The sequence below is a fragment of the Macaca nemestrina genome, chromosome 14 (genome assembly GCF_043159975.1).
Source record: "Macaca nemestrina isolate mMacNem1 chromosome 14, mMacNem.hap1, whole genome shotgun sequence".
In the NCBI taxonomy this organism is placed as follows: Eukaryota; Metazoa; Chordata; class Mammalia; order Primates; family Cercopithecidae; genus Macaca; species Macaca nemestrina.
Window position 1 is genome coordinate 21,877,461 of NC_092138.1, and position 21,527 is coordinate 21,898,987.

Genomic DNA, 21,527 nt, shown 5'->3' on the forward strand with positions numbered 1-21,527 from the left:
GGCCACACAGCAGGAGGTGGGTGGTGGGCAGGCAAGCGAAGCTTCGTCTGTGTTTACAGCCATTTTCTATTACTCACTTACCGCCTGAGCTCTACCTCCTGTCAGATCACCAGCGGCATTGGATTCTCATAGGAGCTCGAACCCGCTTATGAACTGCGCATGGGAGGGATCCAGGTTTCATGCTTCTTAAGAGAATCTAATGACTGATGATCTGTCACTGTCTCCCATCACCCCCAGATGGGACCATTTAGTTGCAGGAAAACAAGCTCAGGGTTTCCATGATTCTATATTATGGTGAGTTGTATAATTTCATTTTATATTACAATGTAATAAGAGAAATAATGTGCACAATGAATGTAATGTGCTTGAATCATCCCCTAAACCCCCGTTCTGTGAAAAAAGTGACTTCCACGAAACCTTTCCCTGGCACCAAAAAAGTTGAGGACCGCTGGTTTAAGCCACCCAGTCTGTGCTGTTTTGTTACAGTAGCCCAGGCTGACTAACACGAGGAGAGAGGAAGAACAGGGGCCTGCCCCTCGTTGGATTCTGTGTGCTCTGCCACAGAATGCAGAGAGACTGCCATCATTCGACCCAGGAGGCAAGCTGATCTTTATTCTTGTGAGTATGGTCTATGATTGAAGTCTCAGAAATAAACAGACTGAATCTGTGGGCTAGAAATGCCATCAAGACAGCTGCTAAAGATCTATGGGGTTAATCCTAAACAATTAGCAATTCAAAAATACATTTCCTACAGAGGCACAGGGGGTTTCCATTCATATGAAATATCCAGAAACCAAAACATATGTGGCAAAAAATTAAAAATCTGGACATTTCTCCAAAAAAAAAAGTAAATTTAAGAATTAAATCTTAATGAGGGATATAGGGAGAAGGGAGGGTGCAAGGAGTACTATGAAGAGAAAAGAATCTGGAGGCATATATTTTCCTAAAGTGTGAGAAATAATGACATTTTCTAGCTTGGTGAAGTAGTGTGATTGCAATTGGCTATTTAAATATGGCTTTGCATGGCAAAAAAAAAAAAAAAAAGAAAAATCTCTTCAATTTAATTGAGTGCTCCGTTAAAAGTCAGCTAACTTAAGGCAAAATACATTGTGGAATCCATGCAGGATCCATTTGAACAACCTGTAAATACTCTCTTTGTATCTAAATGCACGTTTTTTTCTCATGAATACACTATGAAAATCAATTTGTAATACCCTATCAGCATTATTATTAAAGGATAGAAAAGAATTGGATTTCCTTGTGGCTCAGAAGGTCAGAAAAGGCCACTTTATGCTGGATTACCAATTAAATCATACACTCTGAGCCAGGCTTTGAGAACATTATTGTATGATGGAACTAAATTTCTTTCTTTAAAATAGTGTGATTATTTTTTAGTCAGTGCAGTTAGGTTTTATTTGATATTTTAGTATTACTTTCTTCTCCTGTATTGCTTAGTAAGTATTTTTAAAAGGCCATGAGTAAATTCTTGTGATATAAAAAAGAGTAAGAAAGATAGTAACATATATTAATATGTGGCTAGATACTGTGCTAGAAGCGTTCACATATTATTAGTTAATTTAGAGCAGAATTTAGAGCAACACCAGCAAAATAGATAGCACTGAATGGATTGTTCCATATTAGGAAACTGATAACGTTAAGTAATAGGCCCAGTATCATATAACTAGGACGTGGTAGAGACAAGAGGTCGAGACCCTGGGTCTGATGAGAACCTCTGGATCTGTATATGTCGACTTGAAGAGACACAACAAAACAACTTTGGAATGAGGCACTTCCATTCATTCGTGATATCTTGCAAGCACCGCCTCAATACCCAACTTATCAAAGCCCCTGGTCATTCCTCTCCCCACCTTTTTTGATATTCCTCCTTTTGGGAAGAAAAGAGCACAGTTCTCTCTGTAAGCTTTTTATGCCATGGTTATTCCATACTCCATATTCCCTGGATAAAGGGGCATCCAGGGATAAGGGGAAGAAGTTGGAGAGAGACAAGGACACTTACTACTAATGACTTAGTAGCTAAGAAATAAAGAACTGTTCCTATTTTTAAAGCTCAAGGATATTCTGACTAGCATTTTTGAAATAAATCTTGTTGCTTTATAGAACAGGGTTCATTGAAAGAAATAGATCTCATCTAGAAACATAATGTAAAGACCAAAAAAAAAAAAAAAATTAAAAAAACCTCACAAATACCACCAAAACCCCCTTTAAAAACTACTGTTTTTTTGTAGCATTCACACAAAACGTTTGTTCCAGAATTCTAAAACATATTGCTTCTTTAAGCAACTTAAATAACTTTTTGATCACATTTATCCTATTGTTAGAAACAAGCTAAACTGGTATAACTTGGTGGGAGAAAGCGTTCTTGGTCATGCACAGAGAAGATGCAGTCATGGTAAAGGTGTATGAAGACATCTATGGGATAAGAGCTTACTTAAGCCCCAGACTTGTTTTTTCAATCAGTTCATCCGAGTAAGATGGAGCTGAGGTTACAGAAATTAATTATATGGAATCAAGTTAAGATTCAGGGAAAAAGGTGGTCCATCCCCTCAAAAAATCCACAAGTAACCTGAATGAGACAATATGAGATGTTTTGCCCAATGTAGAGAGTATCCAGGTTTCTCTTGTTCTGCTTCTACACTTAGAATATTTCATAACTGTGCTCTCAGAATAACTAAGGTAAACAGAGGAACTATTATATGTAGTTTAAAGCAAACACTCATTAATTATGCTTTATTTATTTGGTGATTTGAGTAAAGGAAACAGTTCATTAATTCCGCTTGTTTCCAAGCAAAAATTCCAGGATCGAAAATGCTTACCAATGGAAAGCAACAGCTCCCTAAAGCTGATTTCTGCAACCAGCCAACAACCAGTGAGTGGCCTCCACCAGCACCTGCTGATGTCCAGTGCTTCCCGCAGCCCAGTTCCTGGCCCTGCTACTGGTCTCAATCTTTATGCACCTGCTTTAGCCTGTCCGCTGCCAGACCCACCCATGCAGCCTAAGAGAGACTCTGCGGAAGGGCTGCCTAAACATCATCAGACTGGCTTCCAAAGAACACTGTATGGGAGTATCTTCATCATTCACATTCTGTGCTACTTAGCCACTCAAAAGATGGCTGATGAGAGGGATGGGAAATACAAATGCAGTGATTTTCTACTTCTCTAGTAAGAAAAATGGAGCAAAGAAGGCTTTTGTGGATAGTTACCTATTTCCGCTCATTTCTGCCTTCTTGCCATTTCTTATGCGACGTGATTTCGCTCCCTCCTCTTCCATCGCATCTTAACCTCACCAATCTATCTTTTCAGCCCTATACCAGGTAGTCTGTATTATGATTTTCTGTGCACACAATAGGTCACTAGGCCAAGAAATTTTTAATGTTCTTTTGACTTTTTAATGATGCACTCAAGTTATCAGATGCAGTTATTAACAATCATATTAATTTTACCATTCACAAATGAAAATCCATTTTATATGCTTCCTGAGCATATCAAACGCAGCCGACTTCACTTTTCAAAAAATAGAGAGCCTAATAATGACTATAGGATCAACTGCAAATGACAAAATTTTAAATATCATTTATAAGCTACTTTTAGGGTCTTTTCATGATATTGTTCATGTCCTAGTCCATGAATGGAGAGCACGTTGCACTGAATTCAGGGACTTCAGGTCAGTTTTCTAAAGTGACACTTGGAAATGGTGAGTAAGGTGGTCAAAGAGTAATGTCAAGGACAATGAATCGGTGCTGCAAATACAGAACTTGCCTACATCCCTATCATTAGCTAATTTTATGTTTATTGTGTGAATAGAAAGAAAAAAATTGAGTTACTTATCCACCATATCTGCTAGAATATAAATTTGGTAGAGCATCAACTCACTAAAGGCTTAGTAGAATCAATTTCCTTATCAGAGATGCCCTTTCTTCATAAGGGTTGATTGACACTGAGGATTTACACACTTAACACAGCTTCTTAACTTTATCACAACAGTGTACAAGTTGGTGTGACCCTTGGCTCCTGACAGCAATATCACAATCATGTAGATTTCTTTTACTTTATTTTCACAGCATAACTGGAAGAAGAAAATCAGTCTTACATGGAGAAAGAGTAGTAGAATATGTATGATGAAATAAAAACTGGGTGTGTTTACCAATGAAAATAAATACACTTTCATACAACGAATTATATTTCGATGAACTTTTAGATATTCTGGTCATTCAGGAACTTCAAATAATATAATTTTGGAGCTGAATAATGCCCTATGGATATTATGTAAAGTTGGACACATAAAAGGTTCATTCAGCATAATTTTACATTTCTACATAAGGGAATTCAGGAAATGATGTTACCAGAGCCAGTTAGAGGCAGGGCTGGGACCAGAATGCACCCAGTCTTACCTCATCCAATGCTGATTTCCCCTGACTAGGTGTTCCTAAAAATACCTAACAGCTTGTTTAGGAAAACATGCTTAGCCATAGTGGATTCGAGAAAATTAAAAATAAAAAACAAAATAAAACAACCTTCCCTTCTGCCTTATCTCCTTTGCCAAATCAACAATTCCCAAATAATTAGCTGCGTTAATAGTCCCTCGATGGTCAATTCATACTGGTCAATTCTGTTTTTTCTCAGACCTCATCTCATCTGTTCACAGAAGCCTCAGCAAGAATCAGGTGATTAACTTCCGGTCACTCCTTCCTACATCCTCTATGTTTTGAGCCCCTGCACAAACAGTTTTCCCATTGTGTGGGGGCATCTCACATTGGCTGGAAAGAGGGGCAGGCAGACTAGATTTCTCAATTCCTCACTCCAAGCAGCTAAGAAAATAAATGTATATCTGATATGCTCTCTGAAATAACCACAAGCAATAATTACTAGCAACAACACAGCTGTCTGGGTACATCCACCATCTCAGCATCCCCATTTTTGGGAGAAGAAAAGCTATTCCCTGTTTTTTTGTTTTGTTTTGTTTTGTTTTGTTTTTTTGAGACAGAGTCTTGCTCTGTCGCCCAGGCTAGAGTGCAGTGGCGTGATCTCGGCTCACTGCAGACTCTGCCTCCCGGGTTCAAGTGATTCTCCTGCCTCAGCCTCCTGAGTAGCTGGGATTACAGACGCCCACCACCGCGCCCAACTAATTTTTGTATTTTTTAGTAGAGATGGGATTTCACCATCTTGGCCAGGCTGGTCTCGAACCCCTGACCTCATGATCCACCCGCCTCGGCCTCCCAAAGTGCTGGGATTACAGGCATGAGCCACCGCGCCTGGCCAGAAAAGCTATTCTCACACCTTCCAAAAGTTTTTACAACTTGGTTCATCCCAGAGCAAAGGCCAAACCATGCTCAGACTTTCAGGAGGGCCAGGTTTATGAAGTTAAGAAGGACATTTCTAATATTAACATTGATTACCAATGCTGAAACCGCTCAGAAATATATATCACCTTTAAATGTATATGGAAGGCATAAAATTTGAAAAATTCCTTTCATAGAGAATAAAAACATTTATTATCGACAGAGGTATGAAAGGAACTTACCGTAAATATTTGGACAGGCACTTGGAAAGGAGGATAGAAGGATATTCCAACAATAATGAAAAGTTCATACTCTTCCCTAAGTTAGCTCTAAATTATGAAATCTCTCACTGTGAAGTGGTTCCAAGTGCCAGCTCAAGTCTGCAAGGGTAAGCTACCCTCATCTAGAGCCCAGCATGCGGCCTGAACTGTCACACGCCTCTACTATATGAAATAGTAATCTTGATCTTACACGGAGTAACTCCTAACATTTCTGAAATAGAGATCAGCTCTCTCCATTTCCTACCCATAAACACAATCCTGTCTTAATTAAAACAAACTATGCTTTAGAGAAAATTACAGCTGTTATCAGGCTCACATTTTTTACAAGCCTTTGTAGTGACTATTTTCGGATCCTTAAAGACGCATCCAGTGTGGCCCTTGCTTTTATAAGAAGCCAATTGCAGGACTGCACACTTCATATGTGCAATGTCATTCAGCCTTCGCGATAGCTCTGTAAAGCAAGTCCTATCATAGTCTTTTCTCTGGGAAACCAGTGCTCAGAGTTTGTCTCAGGTGAAATAGCCAGAGAGTAACCAACTTGAGCAAGGGAGGGACTCTATACCACTGCAGGCCACATCCAAGGATGAAGAGGAAGAGAACAGACCACACGGTGGGGTTCAGGGATGTGCCAAATCAGTTGCCTGAATGATCAGTTCTCCAGGAACTCAGAAAAGAGAGAGATCTTTGTTGTAGTGTTCACTTTGGTGACCACAATTCAGCTACGGTTGACTGGGAGCTGCGTGTGAACAGATGGGCCCATGTGTCCCACCCAACAGGAGCTGCTATTGCACAGAGCATGGTGGCAGAAAGTGCCACAGTCATATTTCTTACTGGCCCCGTTGCCTAACTTTGCCAAGACTCAGTTTACACATCAATAAGCTGAGTGTTCCTGTGAGGCTCCTGCTCATGCCTATGTCAACTGGCTGTAGGCGTTATAATAATGTTCACAGCTAAATATTAGGTTTGACTGTATTCATCAAACATGAGGTGAGGAATGCAAGCTCAGGTGAAGTGGAAAAACAAATCTGCTATCTAAGCCATATGTACTTTAAAATAATTTGATATTATCAACTGAGTTCAATGGGCCTTTGTGTATTAAATAGTGGTTTTTCTTTTCCGATGACTGCCGTGTTATGTTGAAGGAAACTAATCTGTCTGTTCTCCCTATCAACTTTCTCAAAACTATGTTGAGAATCAGAGCAATTCAAAATTAGTATAGACCTCAACTTGACCTAATCTAATCCCTATATGATTTGGAATCTTCCCTTAACAGGGACACCCATACTATACTATACTAGAACACTCTTGTGAGGAGGAGTTCACTTACCTCCCAGGTAGCCCAGCAGTAACTATAAACAGAGCAAACAAACCAAAGGAACAAAAGACTGTTATTGATAACTGATTAATCCAGTAGTAGAATAGTCTAACAGAGGGATTTAAAATAGGATTTGCAAAAGTTGATTTAAACTGCCCAGTTACTAATGGATCTCTAAACTAAAACTGAAAACAAGATGTTAATAAAAATTTGAAATTTGCACCTATGCAAGGTTAGAATAGATTTGTGTTCCTCTCCATAAAAATGCGCAACAATTCACATTAATATAGTAACCTAAATTTGATACTTGGATGTCAGATAACTTTGTGCAATTAAATAATGTGAAATCACATATGTTATTTATGAAAAACGCACATTTGTTTCCAAAATGGATATTATATTGGGTACACTCGGCAAGCCACGTCTTAGCTTTGTTAATGTTCTAAATACACAGAATTCCACCAGGATGTAGTTAAATCTTAAGGCAGAATTTCTAAAGCAAATCCCAGTTAAAGTCAATTTTCATTAAGTGGAACCAATTTTTAAAGAAGTTCCCTTTTCTTTCCGCCTAGCTATGTATCATTCCAAAATTTTACATTTGCCAACTAGTTTAACAGTAATCTGTCATTTATTAGAAAGCAAACTGGTACTAATCCTGCTACAGCTGGGTGTGTATCAGATAAAAACATATCCCTCCTGGATGGAATTGGTTAACTTTATTATGATTATTATTACTGCTTTCATTATACCTCTTCTCTGCCCTCCTGGTGAACATATGCCTTTAATTTAAGGGTGGGGAAATATGTGTATGTTCACTTGTGTGTATGTTCAAGCAACCTTTGCTTTCAGCAAACACTCCATATAATACATCAGTTTTTAAATCTGGTGAATTGAAAAGGCAATTGATGATGGGAAGGGAAAATAGTAATCAGAGTCTTCCTAAGAGACTAAATAGTCAGACATATGCCAATAGATGTCTATCAGATGTCTTGGTTTCCATCTGGACCCCTAAATACAAAAGAGTCAGGATGGGATGAGGTCCACAGTTTCAACAGAGAGTGAAGGGGCCAATGATCCTGACTTCACTGACTCTTCTTGACCATCCTTGACAGTGGCTCTGTTCTGTTAGAATTCACTGGAAAGCTTTAATTGATATTACTAAAGCCTAAGAAGCTCAAAGAACAATGACTTGAACTCCAAAGTATACTAGTAGATAAAATGACAAAGCAAACTCTATAAGCTATGCTCCTAAAATATCTACAAAAAACTGCATGATTTCTCCAGGAAAAAAAAAAAAAGACTAAGATAAATGCCAAACCAGTGCTTGGCATATAGTGGGTATTAAATAATTTTTTTTTTTGATATCTTGCTTTTTTGAGTCTTGCTGTGTCGCCCAGGCTGGAGTGCAGTGGCCCAATCTCAGCTCACTGCAACATTGGCCTCTGGGGTTCAAGCAATTCTCCTGCCTCAGCCTCTTGAATAGCTGGGACTATAAGCATGTGCTACCATGCCCAACTAATTTTTGTATTTTTCGTAGAGATGGGGTTTCACCATGTTGGTCTCGCCTGACCACAAGTGATCCGCCCGCCTTGGCCTCCCAGAGTGCTGTCATAACAGGCATGAGCCACGGCACCCGGCCTTAAAAGATATTTGAGTCAAATAATAACGGGAACACTGGTAACCTTAACAGAGGCTTTTCTGACTATGAAAAAGATTCCATTTCAAGTTTTTTTTTCTTTTTCTAAAAAATGTTATTAAACACACTTGTCAGGAAATTGTGAAATGCTGTCAATATTAGACACCTGCTGATGCATATCGATTGCACCAAGTGTATTAAAATCTGAATGGAGCAAAAAAGATGATTCCAAGGCAACTAGACTGTGCTACAGCAAGTCTTCTTATAGTGGGCTGTCTACTCTGCCCTAGCTTACCAGATTCTGTAAACTGAAGGGACTTTGGAAGCTTGCTGGCACTTTATTTAGAACATTTATTCATCATTATACAGTGAGCTCCCCAAAGACAAGGGCTGAGTGCTATTCATCTTTCCCTACCATCTAGAAAAGTGCCTGGAATATTATAACCCCTCAGTGAATGCCTCCTCAGTGCAACCAGGAATAAATGAATGAATCAAGAATCAATCATAGAAAACTTTAGGGTCTTAGCTTCTTATTCTGACACAAACCCTAGGGTCATCTACAGCTAAAACATTGTCAACTCACTTGTTTTATAAAATCATTTTCCTATTTAGGACTGACTGGGAAGATGAAGCCAAGAATGTTCCCTGAGAGAATGCTTTGCTGGTCATGCCAAGGAGCCAAGCCAAAGGCTCACCATGGTAAACGCAACTGTGTAAGTCTGAATGAGAGAAACTTTTAAACTATCCTTTCCTAAGATGACATGTAAAATTTCAATTCTGAGACCCTGGCAAAACTGAGAAAGAACCTGTGAGAGAACCTATATGCCCTACTAAGAAGTCTAGGATGTTCCTTCTCAGTCATAAGGAGCAGTGATGAGTTTTAAAGAGAAAAAAAAAATGACAAGATTTGCCTATGAAAATACTTCGTTGACTGCAGTATTCAGGCAGAATTCAAAGTTGAAGCTCAAGCTGGGAAGTTTGGAAAGTATGATATTGTAGAAGTCTGTATGAGAGATTGGTTTCTAACTGTAAGGACAAGAAGGCAGATGGATTTCATAAGGTTTTAGGAAACAGAACATGCAAGACTTACTAGATGACTAGCATGAGGAATGGAAGAAATCTTAGGGTTTAGGAAGAGAGACTGGGTGAATGGGAGTGCCATCAACAAGTGAGAGAATACATACATGTTGATAAAATTAACCACTAATATTATTTCTAGTTCCAATGTTTGGACTCTAAAGGTCTAATGACTTTAGCTGAATTGCACAAGGTAATTCCGCAAATTTTAAAACCAAGTTAAATTTAAAAGCAATTCAAAAAAGTAATAAGAAAAGCTTCTATGTAGTTAAAGTTGAGAACCGTGGTTAAATGCATCACTTTCACTACAGGACTTCTCAGAGCCCTTAATATGCTTTTATTTATTTATTATTATTTTTTTGAGACAGAGTTTTGCTCTTGTTACCCAGGCTGGAGTGCAATGGCGTAATCTCGGCTCACTGCAAACTCCGCCTCCCGGGTTCAAGAGATTCTCCTGCCTCAGCCTCCGGAGTAGCTGGGATTACAGGTGCAGGCCACCATGCCTGGCTAATTTTTGTATTTTTAGTAGAGACAGGGTTTCACCATGTTGGCCAGGCTGGTCTCAAACTCCTGACCTCAGGTGATTTGCCCACTTCGGCCTCCCAAAGTGCTGGGATTACAGGCGAGAGCCACCACGCCTAGCCTTAATATGCTTTTAAATCTTCAAAAGGAGCATATAGGAAGTGGAGTTTCTTAAGTATACTTGACAGTAAAACCTCTCTACCCCCAACCCCTTTTGCCTATCATTTTATTAAATTAGTGGTTTATGCCACATACTTAAGAAAATATTATCTTTGATATTTTTCCCACTTATATAGGCCATTCTTGTATAATAACCTCAAGATTATATAATGACTTTCTATAAGGGTTACTCAGCAACATGAGACTTAGAACAATAAAAATTTTTTATGGTACTTTGCGTGATTAGTCAGTTTTTTGTTTTTATTACCTTTGCCCATTTTAAATAGTGATAATGACTAAGATTCATAACATATTTAGAGACTTTACATTGTTACAGGAGCTCTGCTGAATATTTTATGGGAATTAATCATAAAATCACCACAACATTACTATAAAGCATTTACTAGCATTTAGCTCCATTTTAATATAGAAACAAACTGATCCTCAGAGAGGCTAATTAACTTGAACATGATACGAAAGTACTGGAATTCATATTTCCAAATCCAGGGCCTGGGTACTTTAACCATCACACTATACCATGTATGTTTATAACATTTCTAGAATATTAAGCAAAAATAATACCAGTGTGATCCTTAAGTAAATTATCTCAGTACATGCATCAAATTGGCATGGAAGTCATTTATAAATTCATTCACTCATTCATCCTTTCTTCATTAAACCCCTGTTGAGTGCCAGACACTATCGTGGGTACTTGGGTGCAGTAGAACAAGCATGGAAGAGAAAATGAGATCAGTAGAAATAATCAATAGAAGGAGGTATAATAATTGCAAAGAAGGGATTCTGAAGGGCTGGAGTACGTGTGTGTTATATTGTATATAGGAAAAACCAGTGAAGCCTTTTAAAAAAACAAGTTAGATGAGAGCTCAGAGAAGCATGGGGTTTTGTATATAGGGGTCACTGTGACCTTGTCAAAAGCAGCTTCAGTGGACTGCTGGGGTGAAGTCCTGAAGCAGTGGCTTCAAGAGATAATGGAAAACGAAAGTTGGAGGATGGCAAGGTGGGACAACAGCTTCAGAGAATTTCATTCTACAGGGGAAAAAAGGAGAAACGAGGCAGTATTAGGGAGGAGATAAGAAACCGAATCCAGCAGCACATCAAAGCTAATACACCACAATCAAGTTGGGATGCAAGGCTGGTTCAACGCATGCAAATCAATAAATGTGATTTACCACATAAACATAATTAAAAGCAAAACCTACATGATTAACTCAATACAGACAGAAAAAGATTTCAGTATAATCCAACATCCCTTCATAACAAAAATCCTCAACAGACTAGGCATCAAAGGAATTTACCTCAAAATAGTAGGAGCCATCTATGACAAACTCATAGCCAACAACACACTAAACAGTCAAAAGCTGAAACCATTCCCCTTGAGAACTGAAATAAGACAGGGAATGCCCACTCTCAACACTCCTATTCAACACAGTACTGGAAGTCCTTGCCAAAGCAATCAGACAAGAGAAAGAAATAAAAAGCATCCAAATAGGAAAAGAAGTCAAACTATTTCTCTTTGCTGATGATATGATTCTATACTTGAAAAACCCTTGACTCCACTGAATGGCTCCTAAAACCAATAAACAATTTCAGTGAGGTTCCAAGATATAAAACCAATGTATGAAAATCAGTAGCATTTCTATACACCAATAATGTTCAAGTTGAGAGCCAAATAAAGAATGCAATCCGGCTGGGTGCAGTGGCTCATGCCTGTAATCCCAGCACTTTGGGAGTCCAAGGCAGGCAGATCACCTGGGGTCAGGAGTTTGAGACCAGCCTGGCCAACATGGTGAAACCCCATCTCTATTAAAAATACAAAAATTAGCTGGGCATGGTAGTGTGCACCTATAGTCCCAGCTACTTGGGAGTCTGAGGCAGGAGAACCATTTGAACTTGGGAGGTGGAGGTTGCAGTAAGCCAAGATCATGCAAGCCACTGCACTCCACCCTGGGTGACAGAGTGAACTCCATCTCAATTTTTAAAAAAATGCAATCCACCCACAATAGCTACACACACATAATAAATACCTAAGGATACGTCTAACCCAGGAGGTGCAAGATGTCTACAAGAAGAACAGGAAAACACTGCTAAAAGAAATCAGAGATGATACAAACAAATGGAAAAAAACATTCCATGCTCATGAATTGGAAGAATCAATATTGTTAAAATGGCCATACTGCCCAGAGAAATCTATAGATTCAATGCTTTTCCTAACATCTTTCACAGAACTAGTAAAAACTATTCTAAAATTCACATGGAACCACAAGAGAGTCCGAATGGTCAAAGTGATCCTAAGCAAAAAGAACAAAGCCAGAGGCATTACATTACTTGATATAAACCATACTAAAAGGCTGCAGTAACCAAAACAGTACAGTATTGGTACAGAAACAGACATGTAGACCAACGGAATATAATAGAGAATCCCGAAATGAAGCCACACATCTACAGCAATCTGATTTTCAACAAAGTCAACCAAAAAATAGCAATAGAGAAAGGACTCCTTATTCTTTCTCTATTATCCTAGTATTATCTCTACTTATCCCAGTAAATGGCCCTGGGAGAAGTAACAAAGAAAGGACTCCCTAGTCAATAAATGGTGCTGGGATAACTAGCTAGCCTTATACAGAAGAATGAAGCTGGACCCCTACATTTCACCCTACACAAAAATTAACTCAGGATGAATTAAAGATTTAATGTAAGACTCAAACTATAACAATCCTAGAGGAAAATCTAGAAAATGCCATTTTGGATATGGGTCTTGGGAAAGAATTTGTGACCAGGTTCTCAAAAGCAATTGTAACAGAAAGAAAAGTTGACAAGTTGGATCTAATTAAACTAAAAACCTTCTGCACAGCAAAAGAAACTATCAATAAATAGATAACCTACAGAATGGGAGAACATATTCACATACTACACATCCAACAAAAGTCTAATATCGAGGATCTATAAGGAACTTAAATAATTCAACAATCAAAAAACAAACAACCTGATTAATAAATGTGCAAAAGACATGAACAGACACTTCTCAATAGAAGACACACAAGCAGACAACAAACATGAAAAAATTTTCCACATCACTAATCATCAGAGAAATGTAAATCAAAACCACAACGAGATACCATTTGTGGAAAGCAGTCTGGAGACTTCTCAAAGAACTTAAAACAGGCCGGGCGTGGTGGCTCATGCCTATAATCCCAGAATTTTGGGAGGCTGAGGCAGGCAGATCACCAGGTCAGGAAATCGAGACCATTCTGGCTAACACGGTGAAACCCCGTCTCTACTAAAAGAAAATACAAAAAATTAGCCAGGCATGGTGGCGGGCACCTGTAGTCCCAACTACTAGGGAGGCTGAGGCAGGAGAATGGCGTGAACCCAGGTGGTGGAGCTTGCAGTGAACCAAGATTGCGCCATTGCACTCCAGCCTGGGCGACACAGCAAGACTCTGTCTCAAAAAAAAAAAAAAAAAAAAAAAAAAAAAAAAAAAAAAACCAACAACAACAGAGCTGCCATTCAACCCAGCAATTCCATTACTGGGCGTATATCCAAAAGCAAATAAATTGTTCTACCAAAAAGACACAAGCACTCATATGCTCATTGTAGTGGTATTCACAATAGTGAAGACATGGAATCAACCTAGGTGCCCAATCAATGGTGGATTGGATAAAGAAAATGTGGTAGACATATACCATGGAATACTACACAGCTATGAAAAAGAATAAAACCATGTCCTTTGCAGCAACATGGATGCAGTTGGAGGCCATTATCCTAAGCAAATTAACACAGGGACAGAAAATCAAATACTGCATGCTCTCACTTATGAGTGGGAGTTAAACATTGGGTACTCATGGACATAATGATGGGAACAACAGACACTGCATACTATGGGGAGAGGGGAGAGGAAGGGGTGGATGGGTTGAAAAACTATCTGCTGGGGACTATGCTCACTACCTCGGTGAGCCTCAGTATCACACAATTTACCCATGTAACAAACCTGCACATGTAACCCTGAATCTAAAATAAAGTTGAGATTATTTTTAAAAAGACCAAAGAGGGAGTCTCCTCTCGTTCTTTAAGACAGGAGAATGAACAGTACAAATGTATATTGAAGGTAATAATAGAGTTGAGAGAGAAATTTTGAAGATAAAACAATTTTTTGAGGAGGTCTTTGATAGGGCGACATGGGATAGGGTCCAGTGAACAAATGGAGGAGGTGGCCTTAGGTAGAAGATGAACAATTAATTCATCATAGTAACAGAAGAAAAGCTAGAGTATGTGGCCACAGATAAAGGCGGAAGGTCTGGTGTGCCAAATAAAATCAAAATGACAACATGTAACAGAATTTACCAGATTTTTTTGAAGCCTATGTTTTGTCTTCTTGGCTACGGGGAATTTCTGTTTTTCCTCTCTATAAATTGGGAAGAACAGTACCTATCTTTTGAGATCATGAAGATTAAATGTTATCATTTAAGTCCTAGAAGATGACTACAGTATAATAAACTGAACAAAATGTTAAATATTCATGTTGCTATTATTATTACTATTAATTGTATACAGCCCAAAGTATATAACTCTAACTCTTGCACTTAATTTTATAGCTCCTTAGCATCAAATAAAATGCATTCCTTAGAAGAAAGAGCAAGTTGTCAACTGTGACATGGTTTATTTAACATTGTTTCTCTAATGTAATTTTGCCACATTAATTCTAAAGGGGCTATAAATTGAATCAATTCTGATTTTGTTAAAGTCTTTGAAAACAGTATTACATTCTTTGAGCCAAATGCTTATCTTATAGTAAACAAATAGGGAGCATTTTGAAATTCAATATTTGCTACATTTTTTGATTAGCTTGCAGAAATAATGGATGCAATCAATACTTGGACTCCCTGAGCAAAACATATTTATTTCCTCTGTGAAAATCTTCCGATACTTGGGCTTATCTATTGCTGCCTGATCTCTTTGAAGGTCTTGACGCTGCTGCCACCCTGATCCAACACTCTCCTGGACCACTTCAATCTTCCAGTCATGCCTCTTCATCTCTCACCCCACATACAGTTACTGTTTACATAGTAGTGATCTTTTAAAATTGTATAAGGTCAGGCCACAATTCTGTTTAAAGTCTTTCATGGCTTCCTATAACAGAACACAATTGACACGCCCACCATCATTTAGAAAGCCCTGTGAGCTGGCCCCCACCTTCCCCTCCAACACATCTCCCTTTGCCCTCTTTCTGTTCCAACTTGCTCTCAACACCTACATTAGTATTGTGTTCTGGAAATACACCTAAATCTTTCCCTACCTGGGGTTCTTTGCTCTTTCTGTTCCTTCTGCATATAATAGTTCTTCATATGATTAGCTTGTTATCATTTATGTCTCTGTTCAAATATAACCTCCTCAAAGAAGATGTTCTGTCTTCCCTAACTAAGGCAGCTGTGCTTTCCCTCAGCAGAAATCAGTTTACTTTCATTCCTACACTTACCCTCAGCTGAAACAGTCTTGATTGTTTCTACCTTGTTTCTTGTTTTGTTGCTAGAATGTAGAAACTTTTATGTATCACATATAAGATGCAGATGTCTTTTTGACCCCTTTATCTACAGTATATAGAAAGTGGGAGTTGGCTAAGCTTAATATCATGAATAAATAAATTCCAATCCCTACATTTTTGTAGATGATAAACCCCAATAGGCCAGAATGACTTTAGGCTGCTGTGTAGGTTTTCAGCTAGCTAACCGAAGGAATTATTTTATCATTCATTTATTTCTTCATTCCTTAAGTAATTAAGCCAATAAATCACTTTCTTATTTCATTGTTGTACCCTATAGTCTAATATACAATTGTTTTTATTTAATTATTTTCTTTATGTTTGACAATGTATGTGACACAAAAATACAAATGATAATACTATCAAAGAATATAAAATTTCCTGTCTCACTTGATGCCTCATAAAAAAGATTTATTTAACCTGGAAAAGAGAAATACACTGCTTAAAATATTAAATTATATATCAATAGATATTTAGAGGAACATCCTTTGGGAAAATACAAACAAAATTCAGGACTACAAACACGAATAACTAGACTGAATTTGTATATCCAGAGGCTATCTCACTGAAATTGAAGATATGCCTTTAAAGGCAAGTGAAATTGAAGCTTTCATACAGACATAGGAAGAACAAAATAAATGACACTACATAGCTCAGGAAGGCTACGTTGACTTCCATCATATTATTATTATTATTATTTTATTGAGACAGAGTCTTACTCTGTTGCCCAGGCTGGAGTGCAGTGGCACGATCCTGGCTCACTGCAACCTCCACTCTTTGGGTTCAAGGGATTCTCCTGCCTCAGCCTCTTAAGTAGCTGCGATTACAGGCACCCACCACCACACCCGGCTAACTTTGTATTTTTAGTAGATATGGGATTTTGCCATGGTGGCCAGGCTGGTCTCGAACTCCTGAACTCAGGTGATCCGCCCTCCTTAGCCTCCCAAAGTGTTGGGATTACAGGCATGAGCCACCACATAGGCCTGCATCATATTATTTTTAATCTACCCCAACAGGCAACTTAATGGAATTATCAGGAACTAGGCAGTGTGGAAATGGTATAGGAGAGAAGGATGATGGACTGAAGACAAATTTAAATAGCTTTGTAGGAGGACATGATCTTTTCTCTGAAAAATAAAATGCATTTATTATATTTCAGGTATTATACTAGCTGTTTTATATGCATTATCATCTCATTTTGCACTTATAACATCTCTGTTAGTTAGTATAACATCACTATTAGTGCCCTACCTTAGATAAGAAAATGGAAGCAGAGAGGTAATTTGATCTATATAAGCTTAGAGAGAAGTAAATGGCAAATATTGGACTCAATCCTAGCCCAACCCGAAAGCCTATTTGTATTAAATACATGAAAACACTATCTTGTTGACCTCATCACATTTAAATGCATCACCACGGTTTTTCCATATTAAGATGTGCAATGCTATGAGCCAAAAAACAGTTTGTTCTTATTGATAGTTATTTCTTTTATTACTACCTCAACTCTAAAAGCAAATGGTTTGATTTAAAACTGAATTCCTTTTTTTCCCTAAGTAAAACCTTGGAAGATCTTCAATGGAATATTGAATTAATTATGATAGCTCTATATTCTAAAAATTTTGAAACAAATAAAATAAATGAGTTCTATTCTTAAGGGTTGCCCCAGAAAGATGTGTAGGATAGACCATTAGGTGCAAGTAGTAATGTGCAGAGGTATATAATCCCTGTTTGCATGTTAATATACACAAGAGTATGGAAACATGTAGCCTATACTCTTAACAGTGGTTACCCAGTTGGGTGGGGAAATCTATTATTAAGTTCATCTTTACACTCATTTTTGTATAATCTGTTACAATAAGCATAGGTTACTTTCATAATTAATAATGAATATAAAGTAAATTTCCTCCAAATTATTTCTTTTTTTTTTTTTTTTTTTTTTTTTTTGAGACGGAGTCTCACGCTGTTGCCCAGGCTGGAGTGCAGTGGCGCGATCTCGGCTCACTGCAAGCTCCGCCTCCCGGGTTCACGCCATTCTCCTGCCTCAGCCTCCTGAGTAGCTGGGACTACAGGCGCCCGCCACCGCGCCCGGCTAATTTTTTGTATTTTTAGTAGAGACGGGGTTTCACTGTGGTCTCGATCTCCTGACCTTGTGATCCACCCGCCTCGGCCTCCCAAAGTGCTGGGATTACAGGCTTGAGCCACCGCGCCCGGCCCTCCAAATTATTTCTAAATATAATCTTCCTATGTGTTTGAATAATTTTCTCAGATGATTTTGTTTCTAATCTTAACCTCTTTTTCCTCTTCTTTTAACAAAGTACCACATTTTTAACTTTTTACACACTAAGCTTCCAGTTAAGATTTCCATCGAATGAAAGACTCCCCAGCAAAAATAAATTTGAAAATTGTTGGTTTATGTGTTCTGCTTCAGTGAGATGCCTACTAGTCTGTTAGTAAAACCAGCTATTGAATATGGGGCATTCTTTATATATACATGCACATTCATGAAGTTATGTGTATTACTAATTTAAATATTTTCAGATTAGTGAGAAAGTCCAGATTGCTCTTTATTATAAGAGCCATATACATACAGTTTTATGATTAAATATGAACAGTGCTTGGTTTACTTAATTTGAATGATCATTCTACCGAAAACATAGAGATCATAGCAATTTGTAGTCTGTGGCTTCAGCAATGAAATCACCAGATTACACAGAATATGTTCATTTGTTGTTAAGGCACCTTGAAAGAAAACTTCTAGACAATGAGTTAAAACATTATCCTATGATTTAAAAGACTCTAATATAGAGAGCTGAAAATTGACAAAGAGCTAAAAAAGTGAATGTTTTAACCAAACGTGAACTATCTTTCAGCTAGGAAGTATCTACAAAATAAGTATATAATTTTCTCCTCCAGTCTATTTCAGAATAACTAGAAGACAGCTTAGCTCAGTCTTCTATTAAAACTCTAACAAAAATCCCACAGAGATGTGGGCAAATCATTTTTACTCCAGCTGCAACATTACATTAATCAACAATGCATTCCACTGTAAATATCTGAGCTGGATATTTAACAACCCTGTGGTTAGCATCATTTGTAGTTAATTAAATTTGATTCAACAACTTTATTGAATACTCACTAGAATTCAATGCACTGTCTAGGTTTTGCAAAGCCCATGAAGATGTATAGAGCACAAGGGCGGCTCTCTAGGAACTCGCAATTTACTATGGAAGATATACCCAGAACTAACTCTGATATAAAGCACAATATGAGAGGAACTCTATGTAACAGTAGTAAGAATATAAAGCACAGGTAGGGTCTGTTTATAGTTAATTCTAGTTTGGGCAGTGAGAAGGCTTCTGGGAAAAGGTAAACTTTTTTTAGCTGGGGCTTGATGGTCAAACAGGATTTGGGCTTACAGTGGGAGGACTTGGGAATGGCGCACGGGAACTATGTAGGAAGAACAAGGAAAACATTCTGTGCTGTTGGATAGGAGTGGAGCACGTCTACATTATAAGGAGTAAAACAGAGGAGGAAGAAAAGGGAGGTTAGGGCCAGATCAATAATGGCCTTAAATGAACAAGACTAACGGTATGCTTTAAATCACCCAAAGGTCCATTCATGAATAAGAAAAAGACATTACTTTCGGTGGAGCTCTCCTCCTTTCATGATTACAAAGATTAGTATCCTTATTTTCAAAATTTAATTTAAATAAGACAGGATTTCTTAAGATCTGTAATTTGAAATAGACATTTTATTACATTAGATTATATTGTTAGTTTTTTGGGGGAGAGTGGTCAATCAATTTTTTGGTGTAATTAAGGAAAAGAACGATGCATTAAGCTACTTGGTTGTAGAGATCAGGAGCTGGAACACAAATAATATTGTCCTGGGACAGAGGTGGGAGAAACTAGGGAAAGTACTAAAAAAAGGGAGATGCCCCTTGGGGGCAATCTATTCACTACCTGGAGAGTGTTAAATTATCTTCACTCAATTTCACAGTCCTAAGAATGTATTTCTCTGAATGCAAGATTTACGTATTAATATATTTTCTTTGAAAGAATTTAAGCACTGTAATGTACCTGTTTTCTTCAGAAGAAACTCTCTAGCTCTTAGTTCACTGGCAGAACAGAAATAACTCACAATCCCAAATGTTCACCACCTCTTTCCATTAGCCTACCTGCTGGCTCAGCCTAAGAGCTCCATCCAATTCTCTAGACTGCAGCCAAAAACCCATAGATTCTTCATATGAGAATCATCACCCATCTACACAGTATAAGCCTTCATGCTTTTAAAACCTACCATTCTAACGCCGTTTTCAAAGGCTTGCCGGGTGAGGGGGGCTGGTCCGTCCACAGTCTTGCCATCATCATCCGGGCCCCAGCTGGCGCTGTAAATGTGCACGTGCTGGGGGTTGAAGCTAACTGATTTTGCTTCAACCATGTCCGTGACATCTCCGTCCAGCATTCGCACTCCTTCAACACAGAAAGGAGAACTAGTTCATTACAGGGCTTCACTACACAACACTCCAAAAACACAGCTGCAGGATTCTCGGGGGGAAGAATACATTTTTCATCAACACTTAAGTGCGCATATCTTCCCCTAGCAAAAGGATAATGTATACTTTGCAGGCAGTGTCTTGGGCAGAAAGGATGTCACATTGTATATAAAAGAGCAAAACTTAAAAATGTTTTTTAATCCATCATTTTCTTTTTCTAAGGTTCCATTCCTTCTAACAGCTGCCAGTCTCTCCCTTTGCATCCCTCTCTTGAGTGAGTACTTGACAAAGAGATCTTCAAGCAATTCATCTTCCTTAAACTCTTTATTGAATAACTTGTGTTCTTAATTGATATAAAACATTCTATCTAACCTTAGCAGTCATATACTATTTGGAAAGCTGCCAAGGTAGGATGGTCTCATGTCTTCCATATTTAATATTAGCCTCTAATCATAAGATTGATGTGAACTTAATGTTTCTTTTTTTGCTAAGTTATTTATGTCAAATAATAAATGAGAATGATCTCTGTGGATGCAACAATTCAAATAATTCTCAAAGGATTTTAGCCATGTTTAGTTATTAATCTTCATTTAAGCATATTTCTATCAAACAGATACGAATTTATTATTAACCTTGCTTTGCAAAAAGAGACACTAAGATACTCAGAAATAAATTCTATGCCAAATGTCAGGCTTTCCTTTTTCCTTTTATTTTGGAGGCTCATAAAAACAACCACAACCAAGCATCTAATTGTTATGTAAACATATCTCTCCTTCAGCTTAAATTAAATGCCATCACTGAAACACTGTATCATTTAAAAATTATATTTTTACAGGCCAAATTTAATCCTTCGGAAAACCTCGTCATCAGTAGGATTTTAAGTTTTTATTGGTTATCAACAAACGGGGATTAAATAATAAAACCCCGAACCAAGTAGCTTTAGATAGAGTTATGTGAGTTGAGGTGGGAATACTGGTAGAAATAAAAATATTCTTGAAGTAACTATATCTTCCTTGTGCATTAAAAAAATGTTTAACTTTTAACTATAAAACTTGCAAACGAGGAAAAATAGAAAGAATGAAGAATGAACATATACATACACATAGCCACTACTCAATAACTGTTACCATTTTGTCTCATTTTCTTAATCCAAAAATATAGATATTAGGTTGAACCATTTTAAATTCC

The 21,527-nt window shown here is 37.8% G+C and overlaps 1 protein-coding gene across 4 annotated transcripts in view; it reads right to left on the minus strand.

Moving 5' to 3' along the window:
- LOC105498700 (proprotein convertase subtilisin/kexin type 5) overlaps positions 1 to 21,527 on the minus strand; it is a 469,848-nt gene that overhangs the window by 268,684 nt on the left and 179,637 nt on the right. For all 4 annotated transcript variants that reach the window (XM_071077655.1, XM_011770951.2, XM_011770953.2 and 1 more), the window contains exon 7: positions 20,144 to 20,316. In XM_071077655.1, coding sequence (XP_070933756.1) covers positions 20,144 to 20,316 — 173 coding nt within the window. The remainder of the gene's footprint in view (positions 1 to 20,143; positions 20,317 to 21,527) is intronic.